We start from the raw sequence: 22,366 nt of genomic DNA, 5'->3' as shown, positions 1-22,366 counted from the left end.
ACAATGAAACCAGTTCCTATTACCAGCAAGTAAAGTACAGAAGTCCCAGGACTGTGTGTGAAATGCGATGCCAAAGACCTTGCCCCTGCTTTGGATTACAAACCATTAGTATCGTAACCCCTTCCTTTAAAATGTTGCTGAGAAGGTTATGGGACTTGAATTAACCCTTGCTCTACAGAACTAAGAAAAATTCCTTACACCTGTCTCTGATCTTAAGCAGACACTTAGATAACCAGTGTATAAAATGCAATCACAAAGCTGGAACTAAAACTGCAATAGCAATTTAATAGACATTTAGATGTATAATAATTTAAAAACAAATTCAGTATTTTTTGTCACTGCTCTATAATTTTAAAATAACCACGGACCTGCCAAACTGACCTACTTCAGCAGTAGTAAGTACAATGGATTATTTAATATTAGATGAATTATGTGACATATTCTAAATTTCCATAATTTAGAACTCTCTCACAAAACTCTAACTTCTGTCAACCTCTTAAGAGATTTCTCCCTAGCTGATTTTCAACCACTTACCTTAGCAGTACAGCCCTGACCTCTAGTGGGTTCAGTAAAACAATATTGCAGGCAGGATAACATGCTAACTTGGTTTCATAAACAGTATCATTTAAACCTGGAAAATACAGAAGTTCCAGCAAAGCTATGCAATCAGCCAAGGAATGGCTGTTTTATTAAACAGATGAAAATTAATCACAGGCTAACATCAGAACTGTGTCTGCCTTATGCCAACATCCATGTGATTGATGAGGTGTTTTGATTCTCAGCAGATGACTGCTCATTCCCATTGGGAACTCTGTATTAGCTAAACCCCATTATTAGTCTCTTAGTTATCTGCAAACTTTGCTTGACTTATCTTTTTTTGCTTATTTACCTTCACACCAAGAGATACCTATGACTGGATTCAGAAAAACAAGTAAGATATAGTGAGGGAGAAGTACATCCCAATTTTTCTATAATCTAAGAACTAGATTAAGACCTGATTGCTGAAAAGGCTTATGAACCTCTATTACATTCAGTAAAAATTTAACACTTGCATGATACACTCCAGCTACTCGAAGACCGAGGATCTTAGGTTTCCTGTTATTTTTATCCCACCATGAAAATTAAATCCAGAGCTCTGAAAAGATTACTAAAATGATTTTCCAATTAAGTATGGGAGGCTTCCACATAAAGACTGCAGAAAATAAAGACAACATTAAATTCAGCTGCCTTCATCTAGAAGACACAAAGTGATGGGAATGTGGTCTGCCGCTTTCAAATTCCTGACACAGGGTAAATGATGCATGGACAGCCTTAGCAGGATAGCCACAGATATTCTGCCATGCTCCTTCCTACATGTCCTCCAGCACAGAAGTCTCATGAAAGCACTCATACACCTGATTCTCTTTGTCACATTATGTACCTACATTAATGAATTTAATGCTGTTCTGATTTGCTGTGAACTAAGCAAATGGGAATCAGACCAAACTAGACAGACAAAACATAACAAGGGTTTCATAACTGTAATTAACAATAATAATAATAATAATAATAGTAGTAGTAGTAGTTCTAAAAAATAAACAAAGATACCTCTTCCAAAGAGTGACAAATGCACTTCACTTTCACATCATCCATAAGAGTTAAAATTGCAAATATGCAGATATGTTTTCCATATTCTCTGTTCTTCAAGAGAAGGCCAACAAATCTGTTACTTATGAAGTCTGGACTACTCAGTCAGAGCAGCCTATCCAAAAATTAATTATGTAGTAGTAGTACAATTCTTTCTTTGTTCATTACAGAAGCCACTCAATAAAAGGTGTGCTTTTTAATCTTTTAAGGAGAAAAAAACCCATCCTATTTCTGTCCTTATTATGGATTAATTCAATATCTAGGTTAATTTTGTTCATTATCAAAGCATGTATATTATACTTTGCCAAACAAGAACAATTTGACAAAAACTTCTAGGGATTCTGAGGCTGCCTTTAACTTTGTGACACTGAGATTCTTGCATTCAGACATCATTGTCTTAATTAGAAGGCCTTGTTTTATTGTTCCACTGTGGTTTGCCCTGGCAACCCCAGCGTTTAGTTGACTGCTTTGATTGGTCATGTTGGATCAACTGGTACTGGACAAAATTCCCTTCCCAGAAGTACTCTAAATATAATGGTTTCATTGTAAGCCTCCCTTTATATGCTAGCAAGCTAGGTAAGTTTGGCTTCATAGACTCATACTTAAATTTTTTGGATGTATCTGTATTGCCCTAAGTTCTCCTTAAAATGCCTGCAGTGCCAAACTCCTCCAACCACAGGTTCCTTGGCTCTTGGAAAGAATATGACACCTATCTCAAATCCAAATGCAAACAACAGATTGACCTAGCATCATGAGACATTAATTATTATAAGCATGCTTTGGCATTTTCATAATGGTTTCTATGTCAGCCCATGGAAAGAAAAGGACCAGCCAGAGCAGCCTTCCTATATAAGGTACAGCCTGGATTGCATAACCTCCCCAGGCCCAATCTAATGTTGCCTTGCCTGCCTCCAGATCATCAGGGAGCCAATCTACTCTGACCACTGTCCATGTCCTCAGTTCTTACTTCCTTCTCCCTGCCTTTCTCAAGAAAGCAGAAAAAAAACTGCATCCAAAAATCATTCCTAGAAGCCTCTGCCTCTGGCTTACTCTCTGTGGCTCACAGTGTTTCAGACTTACCATCTCCATTAAATCTCCTTACTTTATTTGCTATCCTGAAAAGGATTGTTAGCTCCTGATAGCCACATTTCTGTGCACAGAAATACAAGCCAGCCTTTACCCACTTTATCTCCTCCTGAACAGTTTTAGCTGTGTCTAACAGGAACTGTCAAGTTCAAACAAGTGGGGAGCAATAAAGAAGGAACGGAATTCCTATGTCACAAAGTGTAAGTCAGAAAATTCAGAAAATCAAGGCTGTTTCCAGGGTGTCTCTACTAAGCATCTCAAAACTGAGGTATAAACTTGCAGTAAGGCTCAGTTTGAGATGGAGACAGATAATTCTAGGTGTCTCTATGTGTCTCTCCTCTCCATAGTCAGAGGAACTCTTCAACAAAGCCAAGAAGTCCCCAGGGAGTGATTTCCTTGACCAGCAGGAGGCTGACTAAGACAGACAATGTCTCCAGCTGAAGAACAGGGATCTCCCTCAAGTTCTGTGCTACATTTGCCAGTTCTCTAAAATTCTATTTAAACAGTCAAGTTAGAAATACCTCCCTACAAAAGAATGGATGGTTGTACCTGACAAGGTACATCTGACTTTAACAGTAAAGGGAAGCTGTGGGGTTCCTCCATGTCTGCAAATCATTGAAGTCCTGCATACAGATGTACATAACCAGGGTAGGAAATGTTATCGCAGGGATTTATAACTGCCCACACAGAAAGTCAGTGACATAACTGATTTAGAATTCAGGAGTTCATGGCTGTTTGCCCTAGGTTTCATCCACATGCCCACAGTCTGTCTCACTTGAATGAAGCACTTTCTATTCCCAGCATACTGTCATTTCTTTTTAATGTTTGTACTCAAATGAGAGGGGCCATACTTGAATCACTGTCTCAGCCTCAGCATATAAATCTGACTCAGATTCACTGGCCTGCAAACCATTTAATTTTGAAAGAGCACAGGAAATTAAAAACAGCTTTGCAATTTTGTACTGGGACAGGTGCATCAGCACGGCTACAGAACTCTGAAACTCCCAGGCACATAGAACAGAAATTAAGAAAAAATTAGGTTAAAGGATGGCACAATTGCATCCTCAAAGGAGCTTCAAAGTTGGATCAAATGTAGCTGCTGAACTGTTGGATCATGCACCTATTTAGTGCCTAGATGAGTCAAGGAAGAATTGTCACCTGCTCCTGCTCCAGGACAGGATTCTGGTCATCTTTTCTCTGGTTTCAGGAACAACATGGGCTCTTAAAAAAATCAATAAACTAGCCTTTCTGCTGCTGAAAACAGGTGCCCAACTTACTTATGCCCACAGCTGTAGAATACTGATCTCATCAGATGTTTTTATTCCATGCACTGAGAACTTCTGGGAGACTCTAGACACCGCCTGTACTTGATTCCCAACGTTTTGGCTATGCTGTGAGACACAGAAGGGCTACTAAGGATCCAGTACTGAAACCAAAACAGTGTCAGCACCAAGACAAAGTATCTGGATAGTCCTACAAGAAGCACTTCACTCTATCCAGAGCTACCTGGAGCTCCCAGTGTCTACATTTTCTTGCGTTTTCAAGTCATCCCTTGCTAGGACATCTCGGCACCACAAGGTTAACAAAGGCATTGAAGGGTGTTGTTAGGTGTGATTTTTCCTATAGGGCTGGCTGCTGGATCCCAGGGTAGCATGTTTGCTCATTGCTGTGAACAAATAAATTATGGCTCAGCCAGAAGCGCTAGAAAAGTCTGGGAAAAACATGCTACAAGTCATAAAATTGCAGTGCCCAGGGATACATGTACAATGTGTGGTGTAGATGTGCCAGGCAGAGCTTGAGTATGGATGCTCATGGGCTCCACAAGCCCATGGGCTCCCTAGGGAAGTGATTCCAGCACCAAGCCTGACAGAGCTTAAGAAGCGTTTGGACACTGCTCTCACGGACATGGTGTGATTCCTGGGGACGGTCCCGTGCAGGGCCAGGAGATGAACATAGCAAGCCCCTTCAAATATCCTTACAGCATCCCTGAGACACACAGAAGCCTATGCTGATCTTCACAAGGGCATTAAAGCTGTGACTTGCAGCGCAATCCAGGCTCTCTACTACCGCTAAAGCCCCCGAATTCCTCGGCCCTTCTCCGTGTCCACCCCCCCGCCCCCATCGCCGCCCAGCCCGGCCCGTCCCGGTCTCCAGGGCGCCCTGCCCGCCCCTTCCGGGCGCGGCTCGGAAGCGGCGGGGCGGAAGCGGCGGCGGTGCCGCGGCGGGGCCGGATGCGCGGGCGGGCGGCGGGGCCGCTGTGCCGGGGGCTCCGCGGGACAGGCCGCCAGGTACCGGCGCTCGGTGGGCATGGGGGGCTCCGCACCGGCCGGGAGGGAGCGGCGGGACGGGGCCCGGGCCGGGCGGGGCCGAGCGGGAGGCGGGGGCCCGGCCTGCGCCCTTGGCTTGGGCCGGCCCGGCCCTTCCCTTCCCGGCCGGCTGCTGCCGGCCGTGGCTGCGCCGCTCGCTCTCCGCCCCGGCGGGTCCGCGGAGGCGGGGGCAGCAAATTTTTTTTTTTATTTATTATTTTTTGATTGACAGCTTGCTGTGAGGCTGTTTTAAACAATGCTAGAAGACACTGCTAGTGGAGGTGTTGGCTGTGGAATAACACTTTCTGGAAAGCAAAACAAAAGAGCTGATGCTGTATGTTAAACACTCTGCTTTTCATTAAGTGTTTTTGCGTTCTGTGCATCCTCAGATGGGACATTTGGGATAGTCTAGGTAGACTGCTGCAATAGAGAGAAGTGTATGTATGTTTACATGCTTATTGCTTTACTATTGAATAAAATTAGTGTAAAATGTTTGTGAAAATCAGTAGTTACTCTGCACTAGCAGCGAATGGAACACTTGTTCCTGCTCCTGGAGGAAAGGAAACTATGTAAACGAGATTTAAATAAAATTAACCACCAGAAATGTTTTATTTAAATAAAATATCCGTTTAGTTTCTCAGTGGTACTTTTTCTTCTTGAATCTTTTGTTTTCAGCACCCCAGATCTGACCATCAAATATGATTCTTTGCCTGCCACACGAAACTCCTTAAGTACTTCTTTTGCCATTTGGCCACATGGCTTCAACTACAATGGTAAGTTACGATTTAGATCATATATCTTCATATTTGCTCTAGTCTGCTAGCTGTCTGGCTGATGAGGAGAATACCATTACAATTTCACGTTTTCTTTTTAAAAAATTGTTTTGCTTGTCACTGCTGAATTCTGATATTTCCTTTTTTAGGAGCATCTTCCTTCATAGCTTGTGAATACTTCTAAACACTTACTCACTAGCCAGTGCAGCCCAGGAATTGCCATATCAAGCTAGTGGTGTGTTTTCAGGCAGGAGTGGTGGCAGGAAGTTGGGTGCATATAAATCCTGCTTCTACACAGTAGTCTTGTATTCAAAGATGCTAGTATTGCTATGGAATTCTACCTAATGTTAAACAGTCAGTGAATTGATTATTTGGAATCTTACGTAGACATAGACGTTGTAGATGTATCTACTAAATACAGCCACTTATATAGAAAGCATCAGGATTTGACATTTTCATAAGAACACCTAGTGACTTGAAAATTAAGATGTTCTATCATGGCAGGTTCTACCACACATGGTAAGTAGGTGGGGAGATTGTCATGAACAGGTAAGAATTTTGTTTTAGGTACATTATATGAGTGTTTTTGTTGTATATATCTTTGCTGTTCTTTTGTTGTTGTGTAGTGTAGTTTTCTTCACTGGATTCTATTCTGTTCTATAACTGGTGCTGCCTTGGATTTGGCATGGCTCCTGTGTCTTCTGTTCCTTGAGGCTCACGCAGAGGTGTTTGCTTTTAGATGTAGCTGATAGGGATGGTAAACTGAGGGAATAGGACAAATGCATGTTTGGGAAGAGGTACCTATTACAAAGTTTTTAAACTTCACTGAACCTTAGAGCTTGTCATGAGTACATTCCTAAGGACTTTATCCAGCTGCCACTGAAGTGAATGCACTGCTTCTCTGGACTTACCCGGAGATGAATCAAGCTCATGGCATTCTCCTACAACACTTTGGTTCTTAACAGCGTCCTCTTTTTCCTCCCTGCCCCAAGTCAGTTTCATTGTCTGGTTCATTTAGCAGCTGCACATTATTCCTGCACAAGGGAGGTCAGAGCTTAAGGGAGTGCCAGAGAAGGAACATTAGAAGCCAAGGAAGACTTTCTTGGGTTTTTTTGTCTGTGGTTCTTGTTTGGTCTGATTGAAAAAATTTGTCAAATTTTAGTCCAACAACTCATAATTCTGATCTGTGAAGTTGTGGGCTCCTTTTGAAATGAAGGTATGTCAACTGCAGGTGTACAGAAATGAAAGACATTCCAAAGGAGCTGAATTAGTTAAAATGAATGGTATCGAGTATACCATGCTATGGGATATTGAGAAGTTTTTGCAGATTTTGCTGTGTTTCGTAGGGTTGGGTAGACTTTTAGCCTGCCTTGGAGGAAATCTGTAGTGGAAGCTGGTTTTGTTTCCTAGCTGCCTAACCATATGTCATAAGGAAAACTTGTTTATTTGTATTATATGCAGAAGTAATGTTCTGAGCACAAGATGTTTCTTTCCATTTTGTGAAAAATAACTGTGGCAGTACTTGGCCACTGGTATCTAAAAGATAAATGTTTTCTTCCTGGACATCTGTTCACGGATATTTTGGCCTATCCTTTCTGTTGAGTTAGTGACCAGCTTAACAAAGGAGATCAGGTTTTCTAGTTGTTACCTCTGATTGTTTTGGTTAGTCTGTGTTACTGGTTTTATTAAGTGTGATTTCCATTCCTACTTTTAATTCAAATTGCCTTTCATTGTTGTAAGGCTTCATAGTTCAGCCAAGCCTTGTGATGCAGTTACATGAGGTTTTAGCTAAGTTTAGTGTCTGCCAAAGAATTTTTGAGCCCATCTTCTAATTATAAATTTGTATCAGTAGTAGTAGGGTTGTAGGGGTGTTTCCAGTGTATGAGGATGTTAAAAAAGTCATGTAATTTCTAAAAAACCCTTTGTCATTCTTGCAGCAACAAGCTTTAGAACTGGCATTGGATCGTGCTGAGGTAAGAAGCAGCTAAATTGCTTGTTTGCGCATAATTTATTGGTCTCAGAGTTACAAAAATACAACAGCTCTCTTTTATTTCTTCTGAAAAGCAGTAGAAAACCACATTATGTAAATATATACGTGTGTAATCACCTATATATGTAACACTGAGTTTGCAGAATTCTCGCTGGAATTGCTGTCATGTCTTTGTCTCTTACTCATTGTACTGAGAACATCATCAAGTGCGATGGTGATAGACTGTGCAAGACTTGAGCTTTCCCCTTTTAAATCAGCAAATCTATGTGCTGTGAAATAAGCAGGGCTCCACAGAGACTTGGCAGAAATATGTGGTAAAATCCTGCTTGTGTTTTAAGGATAGCCCAGTGAGGATGAAGAGGCAAGTGGCTTCACGTTCATGTTTTTTAATGCTGTCATCTGATATACAGTTACATAACAGAACCCTGTTATGGGAAATACATGTTTCTGTGGTAGAACCTCCCTTCACGTAAATTCTGAACAAAGCCGTACTTCAGACAATAGAGATTTGGAAAAATCTTGTTAGAATATAAATTGCATTTACTGGAGGATGCTATCTCTCTTATTCTTTTTTAATTCAAATGTTTAGTGTACATTAATTGTATTTATAATGCACAACTCTATAGAGAAAAATAGTGTAAATGCAAAAGGCAAAGGGAGAACTTCCTGAAATTATCATGTTGAAGAGTACTTGATTTGTAAATGTTGTCAAGTTAGTATGCATAAACTTGGTTGTATCTTAGTGTGTTGACCATGTTAACTTCAGTATGGTAATTAACTTACAGTAGTGTTATAGTGTTAGTTACTACTGTAATTACGAGGCGTGAGTGTAGAATCAAGACCTTGCATGGAACTGATGCCATAGCCATGAAATGCTGTCTGTGAAATGCTCAGCTAAACTCAGCTGTGTTCTTGTTGATGACCATAACATAAACCAGATTGTGTTTAATGGACTTTTGGAACAGTCATGTACCATAACTGTTAATTACTTTCTGTATACATGGAATGCTGTCTAGTAATGATCTCTAGCTGTGTGGTAACTAGAATTAAATTTCTTTGCAATATATGCTGGATTTTTGTTTACTTTTCTCTTTTAGTATATCATTGAAAGTGCGCGTCAGAGACCTCCCAAAAGAAAATATTTATCCAGTGGAAGGTACTGAGTGTTTCAGTATTTAAGTTTTTTTTATAGCATTTTTTTAATTTAATTTTGATTACATGTTGAGTCTTTTTCATTTCAGAAAATCTGTATTTCAAAAACTTTATGATTTATATATTGAAGAATGTGAAAAAGAGCCTGAGATAAAGGTAAGTGGAAATTGCTAAGAAGCTTTTCATTTTTGTCTAAACAGGCAGGTTGAGAAAATACTTTGTTTTTAATTCCACGTAATTTCTTTGTTAAATGAAGTATAAACCCTTCTTACCGTAGTAGTTACCTAAAAATAAGACTATATAATGTGAATAGTAAGGCCTAGACTGGCTTGAGTGAGCTGTTCGTTCTGTCTTAAAGCTGTGTCACCGAAGGGCACTTGGGTTCAAGTTCAGGGCAGTGTCAATGCCATGTGCATTGTTGTCATTATCAGTTTCACCATCAATTGCTTAGCATGGCTGCTGTGGGAAAAAATGTGGATCATTTGTCAGATCCTGTAGTTTTGTTGTAAATTTAGATTTATTTCTCCAATTGCTGCTGGTAAACTGAGAAGTTTTGTGAAAATTTTTCATAATGTTAGCAAAGAGGCTCAAACAAGCTTATCAGTGCTAAATAAAAAGTGTAAAAGGCACCAATTGCTTTGCTAAACTCTGAATGTCAAATTGAACAGGAGGAAGAAACTGGAATCTGCTGTATTGCTGCTTTCAAGGAAGTAAAATGAATGAAAAGACAAGCGAGCACTTGGGTTAATTCCCAATTAATGGCTGTACCCAGAGCTGGTACTCAGAGATGAAGTAGGGCCTCCAGCCAGAGGCTGTAAAATTATCTGAGGTTTTGAATTCATTGTCTTAAGTTCTCTGGGGATTTCAAATGTTTCAAGTTGTAGGATGTTTATGTGGTCTCTGAAACACACCAAGTAATTATAAAAATCTGTTATACATTGAAAAGATAGTTTTATGGTTAAATAAGGGAATAGTGTTTGCAGCTGCTGGATCAGATTTCAGCAAATAAAGACAAGAAAATGCAATTAAGAAAGCTTCGAAATGCTCCAATTCATTATTTTAATCCTGGAGTGAAATGCCTTCTTCTGTTAGGAATATCTGAAAATACTATGTATTTTCTTCTTACGCTGGATTGATGATGCTCGTAGAAATGACAGAAATAATGGTGTCCTGTAGATTTACAGCATTTTAGCATAAGGTTATTCTTATTAACTGTTGTCTGTGGACTTTGAGTTCTAGGGTTTGTAATTTAAATGAGTGGGATTTTTGTACAAAAATCTGTGTCTATAAGAACGTGTAATAATGCATAATATGTTTGCTGAATACAGTATAATTAAATTTAACTGGGCTTGTTTAGATGTATAATTTGTCATTAATCTAAGTCACATTCTAGCAATTGTTTTCATTTCTGCTAATTATTTCATAGTATTATGTTCATGAGCAATGTTTACTTTTAAAGCAGAAGCTGAGGCGAAATGTGAATTTACTTGAGAAGCTGGTTATGCAGGAGACGTTGTCTTGTCTGGTGGTAAATCTCTATCCAGGAAACGAGGGTTATTCACTGATGCTCAGGGGAAAAAATGGTTCAGGTAATATTTTTCTCTTGAATTTTTAAAACACTCAGAATGCTATATAAGTTTTTAGAATGTGTTGTTGTTTACATTTAACTGTTTCACTTCCAACATCGTTCTGGTGGGAGGTGGGAGAACAACCAACTGTACTTGTACTAAAAATTTACATAAACCCTGCTTTTTCCTGTGGCAAGTTTGTTTTAAATTTCTTAATGTTTGAACTTGAAATGCAAAGGTAATGTGTTTTTTTTTAAATTCAGATTCTGAGACCATTCGTCTGCCTTATGAGGAAGGAGAGCTGCTTGAATATTTGGATGCAGAGGAACTGCCACCTATTTTGGTTGATCTTTTGGAAAAATCTCAGGTTTGAAATGTTTGTTTTCAAAAAGAACTTACGTGTTGTACCCAGATAGACCTTAATTTTTTTGAATGCTTCATATAGGTGATTGTATGCAGAAGACACTTGTGCCTATGAAACTAGAGTATTTAACGCCCCAAATAACTATTTTATTGATATAAAGGAAAAGATGTACTTACTACTGAGAAGAAAAAGATAGAAGAGAGATTGCTATGATTAAGTCTGTGAAACATCTTAAACTCTGCTCTAGCAAAATTTCCTGTGTTCTTTGTCATTCTGGAATGTTTGGCATGGGGATTTCTTACACCTGCATTTGCTGGCATATGAAAACACTGCTTTTGAAGCTTGTATTTTAGGTATGTCTACTATGAGCATGTCTATGTACATAGGAAGGACCACTGGTGTGAAAATTCAGTTGTGAGTTTTATTCCTAGTTTCACTGAATTTTATATGTTATATAACAAACTTCTTTGTAGAGGTAGGGGAAGATGGGTAAATGTTTGTTTCTTCAAAAGCTGGTGTTTTTCTTTCAACCAGGTTAATATTTTCCATTGTGGATGTGTCATAGCAGAAATACGTGACTATAGGCAGTCTGGTAACATGAAATCTCCAACGTACCAAAGCAAGCACATTCTTTTGCGACCTACCATGCAGGTAAAGAGGAGCCTTAAGTAATTTCTCAGTGTTACAGTAGTTCCTAGACTGGATATGCACTGTTACTGAACATTTATTAAGAAATCCTATTACTCAGTTGAAAGCTAATTACCATTATGTCTTTTTTCTCAGACTTTAATTTGTGATGTGCATTCTATAACAAGTGACAACCACAAATGGACACAGGTAGGTTAGAGGTTGTTTAAAAACTCTACAGTGATGTCATGAATACATAACAAAATGAAAATTTATTAACACTTTTTATGTGTTTAATAATTGGTTTTTCAGGTTTTTCTAAGATAATGTCTATGTGCATAAGTGTATAGGAACTTGACTACTGTAAGAGTTTTCATATTTTTGTATTAATAGCTGTGTATATTACAGGAGGACAAACTCCTACTTGAGAGCCAACTTATTTTGGCTACAGCAGAGCCTTTGTGTCTTGATCCTTCAATAGCAGTGACCTGTACTACAAACAGACTCCTGTACAACAAGCAGAAGATGAACACTCGCCCCATGAAACGGTAGTTTTCAGTGTGAAATATGCTTTCAAAGAAAAATACAAGTAATGTTTTATGTGAAAATTCAGTTCCTTGTATGTAATACCTACTTAAATAGGAATGTCTGAGAAACAGTCAAGAAATTATATCATATTTTTAAGTGCGTAGTATTGTATCATACTTCAGTGACTAGTAGATACTGTAGTATGCTTATTTTTGTATATCAAAGGAAAGTGTATTTTTATTTTCTTAACGAGTTATATAGCAGTTTGGATTTTTTTTTTTTTTTGGGCATAGATTTTGTGTAAGCAGAGTCAGATGGCAGCTCAGTAATGTAAAATATATAAAAAGATATGTTGGTGTCTAATTTGTTAAAAGCTATGTATAAGTTTAATCATGAATGAGCAAATGAAAAAAATCATTTTTATGTTTGACATTCAGCCTAAACAGAAGTGTAAGTGTATAAGAATCTTGGAAAATTTTAAAATGATGTGTTAAGCACTATGTACAAAATGTTGAAATTATTTCACACTTGTTCATGGTTGGGCCCTTTTTTATTTCCACAGAAGCTTGAAACATTTGTTCAACACGTTTCTTCTACCATAAGAGTTGCATTCACTCTGTAAAAAGGAAATGTATTATTGGTCTGCCATAATTACTGAAATATTTAAAACTAAATTTGTGTTGAAATACTATGCTAGTGCCAAACCAGCAGTAATTTCTAAAAAAATATAAATCATGAACTTGATCAAGCTGTCCTTGAAATTAAAGCTCGGTGGTCAACAAATATTCCACTAGAAAAATAAGAAAAAGGATTAAATGAATGTCCAGAACAGCATTACTGAACCCATGAGGTTGCCATGAAACAAAGACTAAAGGATAATTACTGTCTTTATAACTCTATAGCTACATAAGTAGGACAAAGATAATTTGATGGAACTGAAATTAGGATAATATACAAATATTTTAAGCTTGGCAACTTCTTAATTACTCATTTTGATGATGTACTTAAATTAGGCATTTAAAAAATAACCCTATTCTTAGTGCTGAAACAGGTGAACGGAATACTGGTATATTTTATAAATATGAAATCATGATTTAGAGTTACACTGTATAATCCAGAAAAGCAATTTTAAATTAGTATTTAAAAACCTATTTGTCTCCATGTAAGTAGCAGTTCCCTGCATATTTTTGTTTTTGTACAAGGGCAGTAGAGAATTTGATGTTGGTGGTTTTATAAGCTTAGGTGTCCTTTTGCCATAGGTGCTTCAAAAGGTACTCAAGGTCCTCTCTGAACAGACAGCAAGAAGTTGCTCACTACTCAACTCCACCTCAGCTCAGACTACTTGACTACTTACAGAAAAGGAAGGAGAGGAAAGCAGCCCAGCAGTATGACCTCAAAATTTCAAAAGCTGGAAATGTAAGTGTTCTGAAAAGTAATGTAATATACTTCTAACTATTTAATTAGAGGATTTAATATATTAATCCTGCTTTTTCATCTTCCAGTGCGTAGATATGTGGAAACAGAACCCTTGCTACTTGACTGCTCCTTCTGAAGTAGATGTAAGACCACCAATTGTTATGTGTAATTAGCAACTATTAGAAATCGTCTTATATGAAGAAGTGTCTAGGAAGTAACCAGTATCAAAGAATGACCTTTAAAAATGGGAGTGACATTAACATTTACAATTACTTTTCTGTACCATAAGGTGTATAAACACAAGTCAAGCCACACTGTAATATATTGTAGTTGTAACTGAACGGTTTGGATCAAGTAATCAGTACAAACTGCGAGTATTATTCTTCTGTGGGCTCAACGAGCACGTATCTATTTGAAGTTGTCTGATAGTATGCAAACCAGAAAAGCAAATGAGGTTTGTAGATTGTTTAAAAATTAGTCACTTTTCATCTTGGTAAAAATTCCTGCCTTTTGATATGTTGTACTGGGGGACATTGATATTTTGAAAAGTTCTAAATTTTATATAGAGAATTCTAGTTGAGAGTTCTTTTGTTCAGTGTGTGCATTTTTCTGTTGGGGACATTCATATTCTTAGTTTCTGGCACTGCTAAAAGACATACTATTAGTGTACAGAAGGGACTCCTAGAATATCCTGAGTTGGAAGGGACCTACAAGGATCATCATGTCCAACTCCTAGTCCTGCAGGAGTTGTCCCCAAAGTCATACCGTGTGTCTTACCCAAATACTTCTTGCACTCTGTCAGGCTTGGTGCTGTAACCACTACCTGGGGAGCTGTTCCAGTGCCCAGCCACCTTCTGGGTGAAGAGCTTTTTCCTGATATCCAACCTAAACCTCCCCTGACACAACTTCAGGCCACTCTCTCGGGTCCTGTCACTGGTCAGTTTAGATCAGTGCCTGCTCCTCCTCTTCCCCTCACAAGGAAGTTTTAACTGCAATGAGCTCTCCCCTCAGTCTCCTCCAGGCTGAATAGACCGAGTGACCTCAGCCTCTCCTCATGCTGTTTCCCTTTGAGGCTCTTCACCATCCTTCTGGCTCTCCTTTGAACACTCTCTAGTAGCTTTATATGCTTCTTATATTGTGACACCCAAAACTGCCCCCAGCACTCGAGGTGAGGCTGCCCCAGCTCAGAGCAGAGGGGACAATCCCCTCCCTTGCCCGGCTGGCCATGCTGTGCCTGATGTACCCCAGGACAGGGTGGGCCCTCCTGGCTGCCGGGGCGCTGCTGACTCGAATTTGACTTGCCACCAGCCAGGATCCCCAGGTCCCTTTCCACAAGTTTTCTCTAGTATACAGAGATTTATTTTTTTTTAAAGACTGTAGACTAGACAAGACTGTACCTTTGAGCATCACAGGACTGGCAAGAATGTGAATTACACATGAAACGACACTAAGTTTTTACAAAACAAATCTCCTCTCCACTTCAACTGTGTTGTACCTACCTTAATCAGAGGCTTTAGGAATTACTGTTACTGTGAAATTACTTAACCATTCCACATTGCAGGCAATGATTTCAATCTGTAGTCTGAAACCATGTTTAACTCTTCAGTTAAGTTTAACATAGCAAATATGGTATAACACTATAAAAGTTCTGAAGGTTCTTCAATTAAGTTTTTCTGAAGAAACATAGGGGATAACATAGGGGATTCTTTCTTTTCTGATCTCTCTGTTTTTTTAAGGTGGAAAAATATGCCAAAGTGGAAAAGTCTATCAAGTCTGATGACTCACAACCAACTGTCTGGCCAGCACACGTGAGTAATTTAGACCTTTGGCCAAACTTCACTATCTCTAGTTAAAATGCCTCTTGTTTCAACAAAATTAATGTAATGTGGAATAACCTTCCCTCCCGCAATTTAATTAATCTTCCATGTGTTACAGAGACATGGGAAGATTACCAGAGATACTTGTAATTTTATACAGTAAAGCAAGCATGTGATCAGTCTGATTTCCTCAGATTTTCCAGAAATACAAGGATAAGCAGCTTGTACTGAAGAAAGGATCATAATTTACATGGAGCAGCACTCTGGACAACAAATTGCTTTCTTTACTCAGACACCCAAAGGCTGATGAAAAAGAGCTTTATTGAAATCAAAATGTTAAATTTTGAAAGAGATTAATACTAAATGCCTCTTACAAAAAAACTCTTTCTGCAATGTTTAAATTGAACCTTAAGATTTTTGGCACAAACTATGTGATTTGATCAGAAGTAGTCATTTAATGTAATCATTGATTAATTCACAATACTAACAATTAAATCATTGATAAGTTACATGATTAAGTCACATAATTGATTAATTTTTTTATAATTTCAGAGGCAAGGTACTGTCTTTATTAACAGCATGTATCATGATATCTTTGTAGTTGCCTGTTGGAAAAAAAGTAATACTTTCCCATCGAACTTAATGTTCAGCTCCAGCATTTTACTCTCGATGTTTTTTTCATTGTTATAATTCATGTAAAATTGTTTCTATATATGTTTACCCAGTCTACATTTCCATGTCTAACATGATTGTTTGGGGTTTGCAATATCTTTTTAAGAGATGATAAATCCTTTTCCTCTCATCCTGTTAATGTAACTTCTGGAATCACTTTCATTTTAGATAATGCACCCCATCCTATAGAGTGTTACTTACTTTTAGAGTTGCTAGAGTTACTTCTTACTCCGTATCGTACATAGATCTGGTCTGCTTTACTTGCTGTTTTGGCTAAGGCTTGTTCAAGACTTACTAGATCATTCTGTCTTTTTAGGAAATGAAGGATGATTATGTGTTTGAATGTGAAGTTGGTAATCAGCTTCAAAAAACAAAACTGACCATTTTTCAGTCTCTTGGCAATCCCTTGTACTATGGTAAAATTCAGACATTCAAAGGTGATGAGGAAAATGACAACCTAATAACTCCATCACAGTAAGTTACTTGTTCCTTTTTTAAACTATGCTGTGATCAATAGGTGGAAGAAAACAAACATTACTTACCATTTTCAGTCACAAAAATACTCTAGAACTAGAAGTCTGATTTAAGATTTTTAACCAAAAAAAACCAAACCAAAATGTGTACAAGCAACCATCATATTTCAAATGTACTTTAATGTTATATGAGTGCATTCTTTTACATTAAAGATATATTGGGGGAAAATAAGACTATCAGCAAATCCAATCATGAAAATTGTGGAGACACTATGAGGTGTTACTGGACTCTTTTTTGGTGATACTCAGAATTTTGATTGTTCGCAAAATTTTCCTGATGCTATGAAAGCACAAGACATGACTATATTCTGTTTACTCTTGGATCCAGTTGAACTAAATAAATGAAGAAAAACATGAGCTTCTAAGAAGCTTCATCATTTTGAATTGTTTGGAATACGCTGGTTTTGGCGGCAGTTCTACAAAGATTCTCTGTTCTCAGCTCTTTTTGTTATATATACCAGATTATTTGTGTGGAGGAACCCATGCAGCAGAGCAGAACCTATAAATTTCAGTAAGGCGAGAAGCAAAATAAACCTTTTAGTTCTGCTAATGAAAGTTTTTTTTATCTTCTAGTATGTAATCATTCTCTTATTTTTTATGAAAATCTTAAAACATCGTGACTATTAAGAATATTTTATCCCAGACTTGAGGTATTTACTCTTTGTTGTACCACATACTGTTGTGGTTTAACCTCAGCTGGCAATGAAGCACTATGCCTGCACTCACTCCCTCTTCCCTTGACCTCCCTGGTGTGATGGGGGGAAAAATAGCAAGGGTGAAAATGAAGAACCATGTGGGCTGAGGTAAGGACAGTTTAATAGGTCAAGGGAAACCCACAGGTGCAAGCAAAGCAAAACAAGGAATTCATTTCCCACTTCCCATGGGCAGGCAGGTGTTTGCCTGTCTCCAGGAGGGCAGGGCCCCATCACACCTGATGGTTACTGGGAAAGGCAAATGCCTTCTCTCTAAATGCGTCTGCCACCCCTCTCTTCCTTTTTGCCCTGGCTTTATATCCTGAGCATATGGTATGGAATATCCCTTCCTTTTAGTCACTTGGGGTCAGCTGTCCTTGCAGTGTCACTTCCCCACTTTTTGTACACCTCCAGGCCTTTTGTTTGTGGGAGCCAAAACAAGCATGCATACTTAAGAGTACTGATCTTCCTGGAACAACAGTTCTAGCTTAGAGTTGTGTAATAAGGCTGGAAATTAAATGAATTAAGAGGTATTAGATGCCTGGAGGGTTTTTGTCTTGGTTTGGAAAGACAGGTGTCTGCCAGGGAAAAAAGCTGGAGCCTCCCTTGGCACAGAGAATGTGAACCCCCTCCCTCCGAATTATTATAATTTTGAAATTAATTTTGAAATAATGCCTGGCTCTCAGGCAAACGTATGGGGATTGGAATTCCTATAGGAATAATGTTCTCTACTAGTATATATAACAAGGCAAACAGAGCAACATCTACAGCATTAACAAAACAGAACCAGGAACTTTCAGGGGCTTTGCTTCACAAAGCCTGGGGCAGTCTGATCTCAGTGCCCCTGCAGGATTCTGAGGAGCACTAAGCTGCAACAGCAGGAATGAGCAGGAATCCCAGGCTGGTGTATGAGATGTATCTGAAGCTCTGTGGTGGTAGCTGGGACAGCAGGAATGTCCCGGCAGGGCAGGGCAGGGCAGTGCGGGTCTACACCGGAGCAAAAAGAGCAGTGCCGAAGAAGTGGCGGCGGCGGGACCGGGCCAGCCCAGCTCCAGCTGGCGAGGAGATGGCGAGCTCAGAAGTCCTGGGCACACGAGCAGATGATGGTGGATTTCCTAGGACCGGACTTGGTGGTGACAGTAAGCTACAGTAAGGTCATCCCCCTTCCGATGCTGAGAGCAAGAGAGAGAGGAGCTGCCCCCCAGCCCATCCTTTTCCTGCCCCCAAAACTCGAGGTATCTTCCCCCTCCAAGAGAAACTCCCAGAGACTCTCCTCTGGCCCCTTTGTTCTGCTTAAGTACCTCTAAGTACCCAGTAGTTAGTTTCCTAACAACTTATGGGAAAAAATTCTGTAAGAAAAAAAAAGAAACAAATCTAACCCCCAGCAGTTTTGGAAATGATTGCTAAGACACTAAAAATTAAATAATAATAGTTCATCAAAGCTTGGATAACTTGTCCTTGGCAAACTGTCATTTGAAATGAAAGGTGACGTAAACATTTTTGTCGGTCAGTAAAACAAAATGGTTTTTAAATTTTTTTTTTCTTTTTGGAGCTGGAGAAAGAGAAAGTTCTGTAAAGTTAAAAAGACTTAGTAATAAGCTTGCAAGCCATAAGTGTTACGCGGAAGAGATTTAAGAGGTTTATTTAGGATGTCTGGAAGATCACGGGGAATTGGAATTGGCATAAGTGAAATCAAACAATAGAAATTCAATATTTGTTAAAATACTATGCATAGGGCTGTTTTTGACCTCCCCTCAGCACACTTGTATTTCAGTCTGAGTGTACTGGTATGGTGTTGATTTATACATAACTTTTCCTTTGTACTTTTTACAGCGATAATTCTGTAGCAGTTACTCACTTCCATTTTTTTTTTAAATACAAAATCCAAAACTCTATATTCTGCCTTTAGCTTTGTGGGTGATTTACTGTTCAAGGAGATCATATTAGATCATGCGTGTATATTGTATATATTGTTAGGAATTGAAGTGTGTATTTCAAATACTGAACGATACTCAGTCCATTGAATGGATACATTATCATTTGTATTTTGAGCAGGTATGAAAAAAACCACACCACTGCCATTTATTTGAAGCCTTGTAACTATAAAAATATGTTCTTTTAGTCAAATTCATGACTGAAAATGTACTTTACATTTTAGGTTCCTTATTGGTTCGAAGACTGATGCTGAAAGGTAAATTAATGTACTTTGTACAGCTATTTGGCTTGATAATAAATAATAATTTTTGTTCCTTTTTGGCAGTTGTGACTGCCAGTGTTATGGTTATGGAAATAGATGCAGAAGAAATGAGGAAAAATAAGAGGAATTAGTCATCACATCAAGAACTAGAATAGTGTGTAGTTTCTGTATTTAACAAGCAAGGAAGAATAGAGGACATCAAATATGTGAGTACACCTGAATTCTGACAGCACTTAGCAGTAATTTCGTCCTGATATTTGGGATGGCAGATTAGCAGTCATGGAAATCTGAACTTGTCATTTGAAGTGTAATCTAGGTTTTAAGATTTATACACCTTAGTTTTGTGTATTGTGCATGTCTTGATTCAGCTTTCCTGGAGCAGCAAGTAATAAAACACTTTTTCAGTATATTTTAGTTGTAGAATGAGTAGGAATGGCAATTCAAGGATAACTGAGCCAGCAAAATAAGTGGGTTTGAAGTGTTTGTCAGTGTACATCACGTTAGTTTACCTGTACATATAAGCACAGAACCTTTAAAAAGCTACACCTGTCTGAGCCACTTGTGGTTTTGTGCTTCCGTAGGATACCTCTGGCTGATATATACGCCACAGTTCTTATCCCCATACACTTTTATGTGCCTGGCAGGGAAATGAGTATTTGATTTGATCAAAAATTAGTAATAATGTTCGTTTTTTAAATAGGTAATTTTGATCAAGAAACTCTGCTTATATTCTCTCCTGCCTCCTTTGTGCTGGTACTTTCTCTTCTTGTTCTGTAAGCTGAACTGGGGAGATTGGCTGGCTGTAAAGGAAAACAACAATAATTCAAGAGCCTGGTTTTAACTGGGATTGATTTCCTGATCATGTTTATCACTGGGTTGCACAAGTCCTTTCATCAGAATAAACAACAGTTTCAGGGACAAGAAGAAACAGTGGAGGAGTGCAGGACCACCTTTTTGACTACATAGCATTTTACTACCCTGATTCCACTGATTTTTGAGTCAGTCTAACACCTAATTGATAAAAAAAGTGCACTGTCCCCTTTCCTGTGTTGTGTATGTCAGGGCCCTTGCTTATGTCTGCATTAGTCAGGTAACAGCATATCACTGAGCTATAGGCTATATCAAAGGGCTGTATCAAAGAGTATTTCATCGCATTTAGGTGTGAGGTAAATATTCCAGCTGGTTTTCACTGAGGTCCAGTCTGCCAGAGCATAAGTGTCCGCAGCACTTCAGCCCAATGTTTCAAGGTCATTTTGTAAATTCCACTCATGTTTGTGAAACAGTATTCCCTCAACTTGATTGTCTTAGATTAGTAGAGATGTAGTATTTGATTCAATTTGATAGAACAGTATTTTAAACTTGTTTGCCTGATCCTTTATCAAACATCTGTCATAATGCTCACAGAGGAGTGAGTGTTCAGCCTTTGCATTTAGACTCCTCACCTGATATAGACTTCAAGCTGAAGGAGGGTTGACTCTTTCACAGGCAGCATAACCAGAAAAAACGCTTTTATAAAAGATTCTGGACCTCTGTTAAAAAGGGGGAATGGGATCCCTGTTGGCTGACATCCCAAAGATCTGCAGTTGCTTTTGGGAATGGAGCTGTTCTATTGTTTTCCATATTCCTCCAATAGAGTGTTTCTCACAGTGTGTTTTGCATTAGAAAAAAAAGAGATTAAAAGTTAAAATGGAATAAAGAGCCCAGGAATATAATGTAGAAAGATACAAAGAGGTATGTTTTATATATGTGTATCTCTATGTTACATAAGGTATGTTTACATAATATATAAAATATATGACTATAACATATGCAATTGTGTTTATCTATAAGTATCTACTTTGGAAGTTCAGAGTTGTTGATCTTTTTATGTCCTCATTGTTTGTTTCAGGGTGGTGAACCAGTACCAGGAGTTAGTGCAAAATGAAGCTAAATGTACTGTGAAAATGTTTCATAATTCAAGTGGATCAGTCAGTCATCTTTCTCCAGGGAAGGAAATGGAAGTGAGTTTATCAAGCTACACATTTCTCTTTTTTGCGCTTAATTATTGAACTATTGGGATATTTTTTGCTATCCACATTTAACAGTAAAATAACCTAAAAATGTCATCCTGAATGAGTTTGTAAATGCATTATGGTCATGATCATTCAATGTGAGTATATTGGAAAAGTTATACTGGAAAGCATTTATGTTATCAATGTTCAAATGTCGTCTTTTAGCTGTTTTGAGGGGTGGGGGGTTGGCTGTGTTATCATGTAGTTAGCTCCAAAGTTTTGTTTTAGCATTTTCCCCTGTTCAGGTGAACCTTTCATAGAGCAGTATAGTAAAATGCAGCTGTGTGTCTTGTTTTGCAGGTCAGTAAACACAGAAGCAAGTGGAGTAGCTGAACTTCTCTTACCTTTAAAAATTCAAATTATTTTCTCTTCAATTTGAAGAGGAAAACTTAAAAAAACCCAAACAAAAAATAATACAAACAAAAGAAACAAAAAACCAAAGGCAAAAACACCCTCAAACATACAAAAATCCCTCCAAAACACAAATCAACAGCTTTAAAGTGTGTATGCCTACATGCACACACATTTCTGCATTTCCAGTATAAATTCTTGCATTTCCAAATTTTCCATCCTGTTGGCATTGCCTTGCGTTTTACTGGCTGCTTCTGGCTTTGTTTGGTCAGAGTCAGTAGTTCAGCAGTGAGCTGTATGCTATGCTCCAGCTAGTAAATGAGATTTGTATCCCCTGGGGTATTTCCTTTGTGGTATCTTTCCCCTAAATACCTACTTACAAACTCGACCATGTTTTTTTGAAGGAGGTAGTTCCTGGTGTCAGGCAGACCAGCAGCATTCCAAGGCCAGCAGTTGCAGAAAGGGATATGAATGTTCCTCTGTGTGTGTGCACACATACAGACATGTACATGCATGTGTGTATATATACATTAAAATCATACAGTAAGTGGGGTGGAAGGGTACTTGACAAAGTCAACTAACATGTCTGCATGCCAAGCCCTCACCAAAAGCTGGAC

At 38.5% G+C, this 22,366-nt stretch overlaps 1 protein-coding gene across 11 annotated transcripts in view; it reads left to right on the top strand.

Moving 5' to 3' along the window:
* The first annotated feature begins 4,915 nt into the window (after positions 1-4,915).
* SUPT20H (SPT20 homolog, SAGA complex component) overlaps positions 4,916-22,366 on the top strand; it is a 30,201-nt gene continuing 12,750 nt past the window's right edge. For 5 of the 11 annotated variants that reach the window (XM_066176035.1, XM_066176036.1, XM_066176031.1 and 2 more), the window contains exons 1-16: positions 4,916-5,000; positions 5,694-5,791; positions 7,729-7,764; positions 8,879-8,937; positions 9,023-9,089; positions 10,396-10,522; positions 10,765-10,868; positions 11,400-11,516; positions 11,649-11,702; positions 11,901-12,040; positions 13,280-13,436; positions 13,523-13,579; positions 15,173-15,244; positions 16,242-16,399; positions 19,309-19,341; positions 21,236-21,347. In XM_066176035.1, coding sequence (XP_066032132.1) covers positions 5,774-5,791; positions 7,729-7,764; positions 8,879-8,937; positions 9,023-9,089; positions 10,396-10,522; positions 10,765-10,868; positions 11,400-11,516; positions 11,649-11,702; positions 11,901-12,040; positions 13,280-13,436; positions 13,523-13,579; positions 15,173-15,244; positions 16,242-16,399; positions 19,309-19,341; positions 21,236-21,347 — 1,311 coding nt within the window. In that variant the 5' untranslated portion in view covers positions 4,916-5,000; positions 5,694-5,773. Of the gene's footprint in view, positions 5,001-5,439; positions 5,456-5,693; positions 5,792-7,728; positions 7,765-8,878; positions 8,938-9,022; positions 9,090-10,392; positions 10,523-10,764; positions 10,869-11,399; positions 11,517-11,648; positions 11,703-11,900; positions 12,041-13,279; positions 13,437-13,522; positions 13,580-15,172; positions 15,245-16,241; positions 16,400-19,308; positions 19,342-21,235; positions 21,348-22,366 lie in introns of those variants that run through there. The other 6 variants (XM_066176028.1, XM_066176033.1, XM_066176032.1 and 3 more) reach the window with 2 other exon arrangements.

The sequence above is a fragment of the Chamaea fasciata genome, unplaced genomic scaffold, assembly GCF_029207755.1.
Source record: "Chamaea fasciata isolate MVZ Bird 193981 ecotype frontalis unplaced genomic scaffold, bChaFas1.0.hap1 SCAF_2, whole genome shotgun sequence".
NCBI lineage: Eukaryota > Metazoa > Chordata > Aves > Passeriformes > Sylviidae > Chamaea > Chamaea fasciata.
The sequence above is the reverse complement of the archived record's forward strand: the minus strand, read 5'-3'. Positions and strand labels throughout refer to the sequence as shown.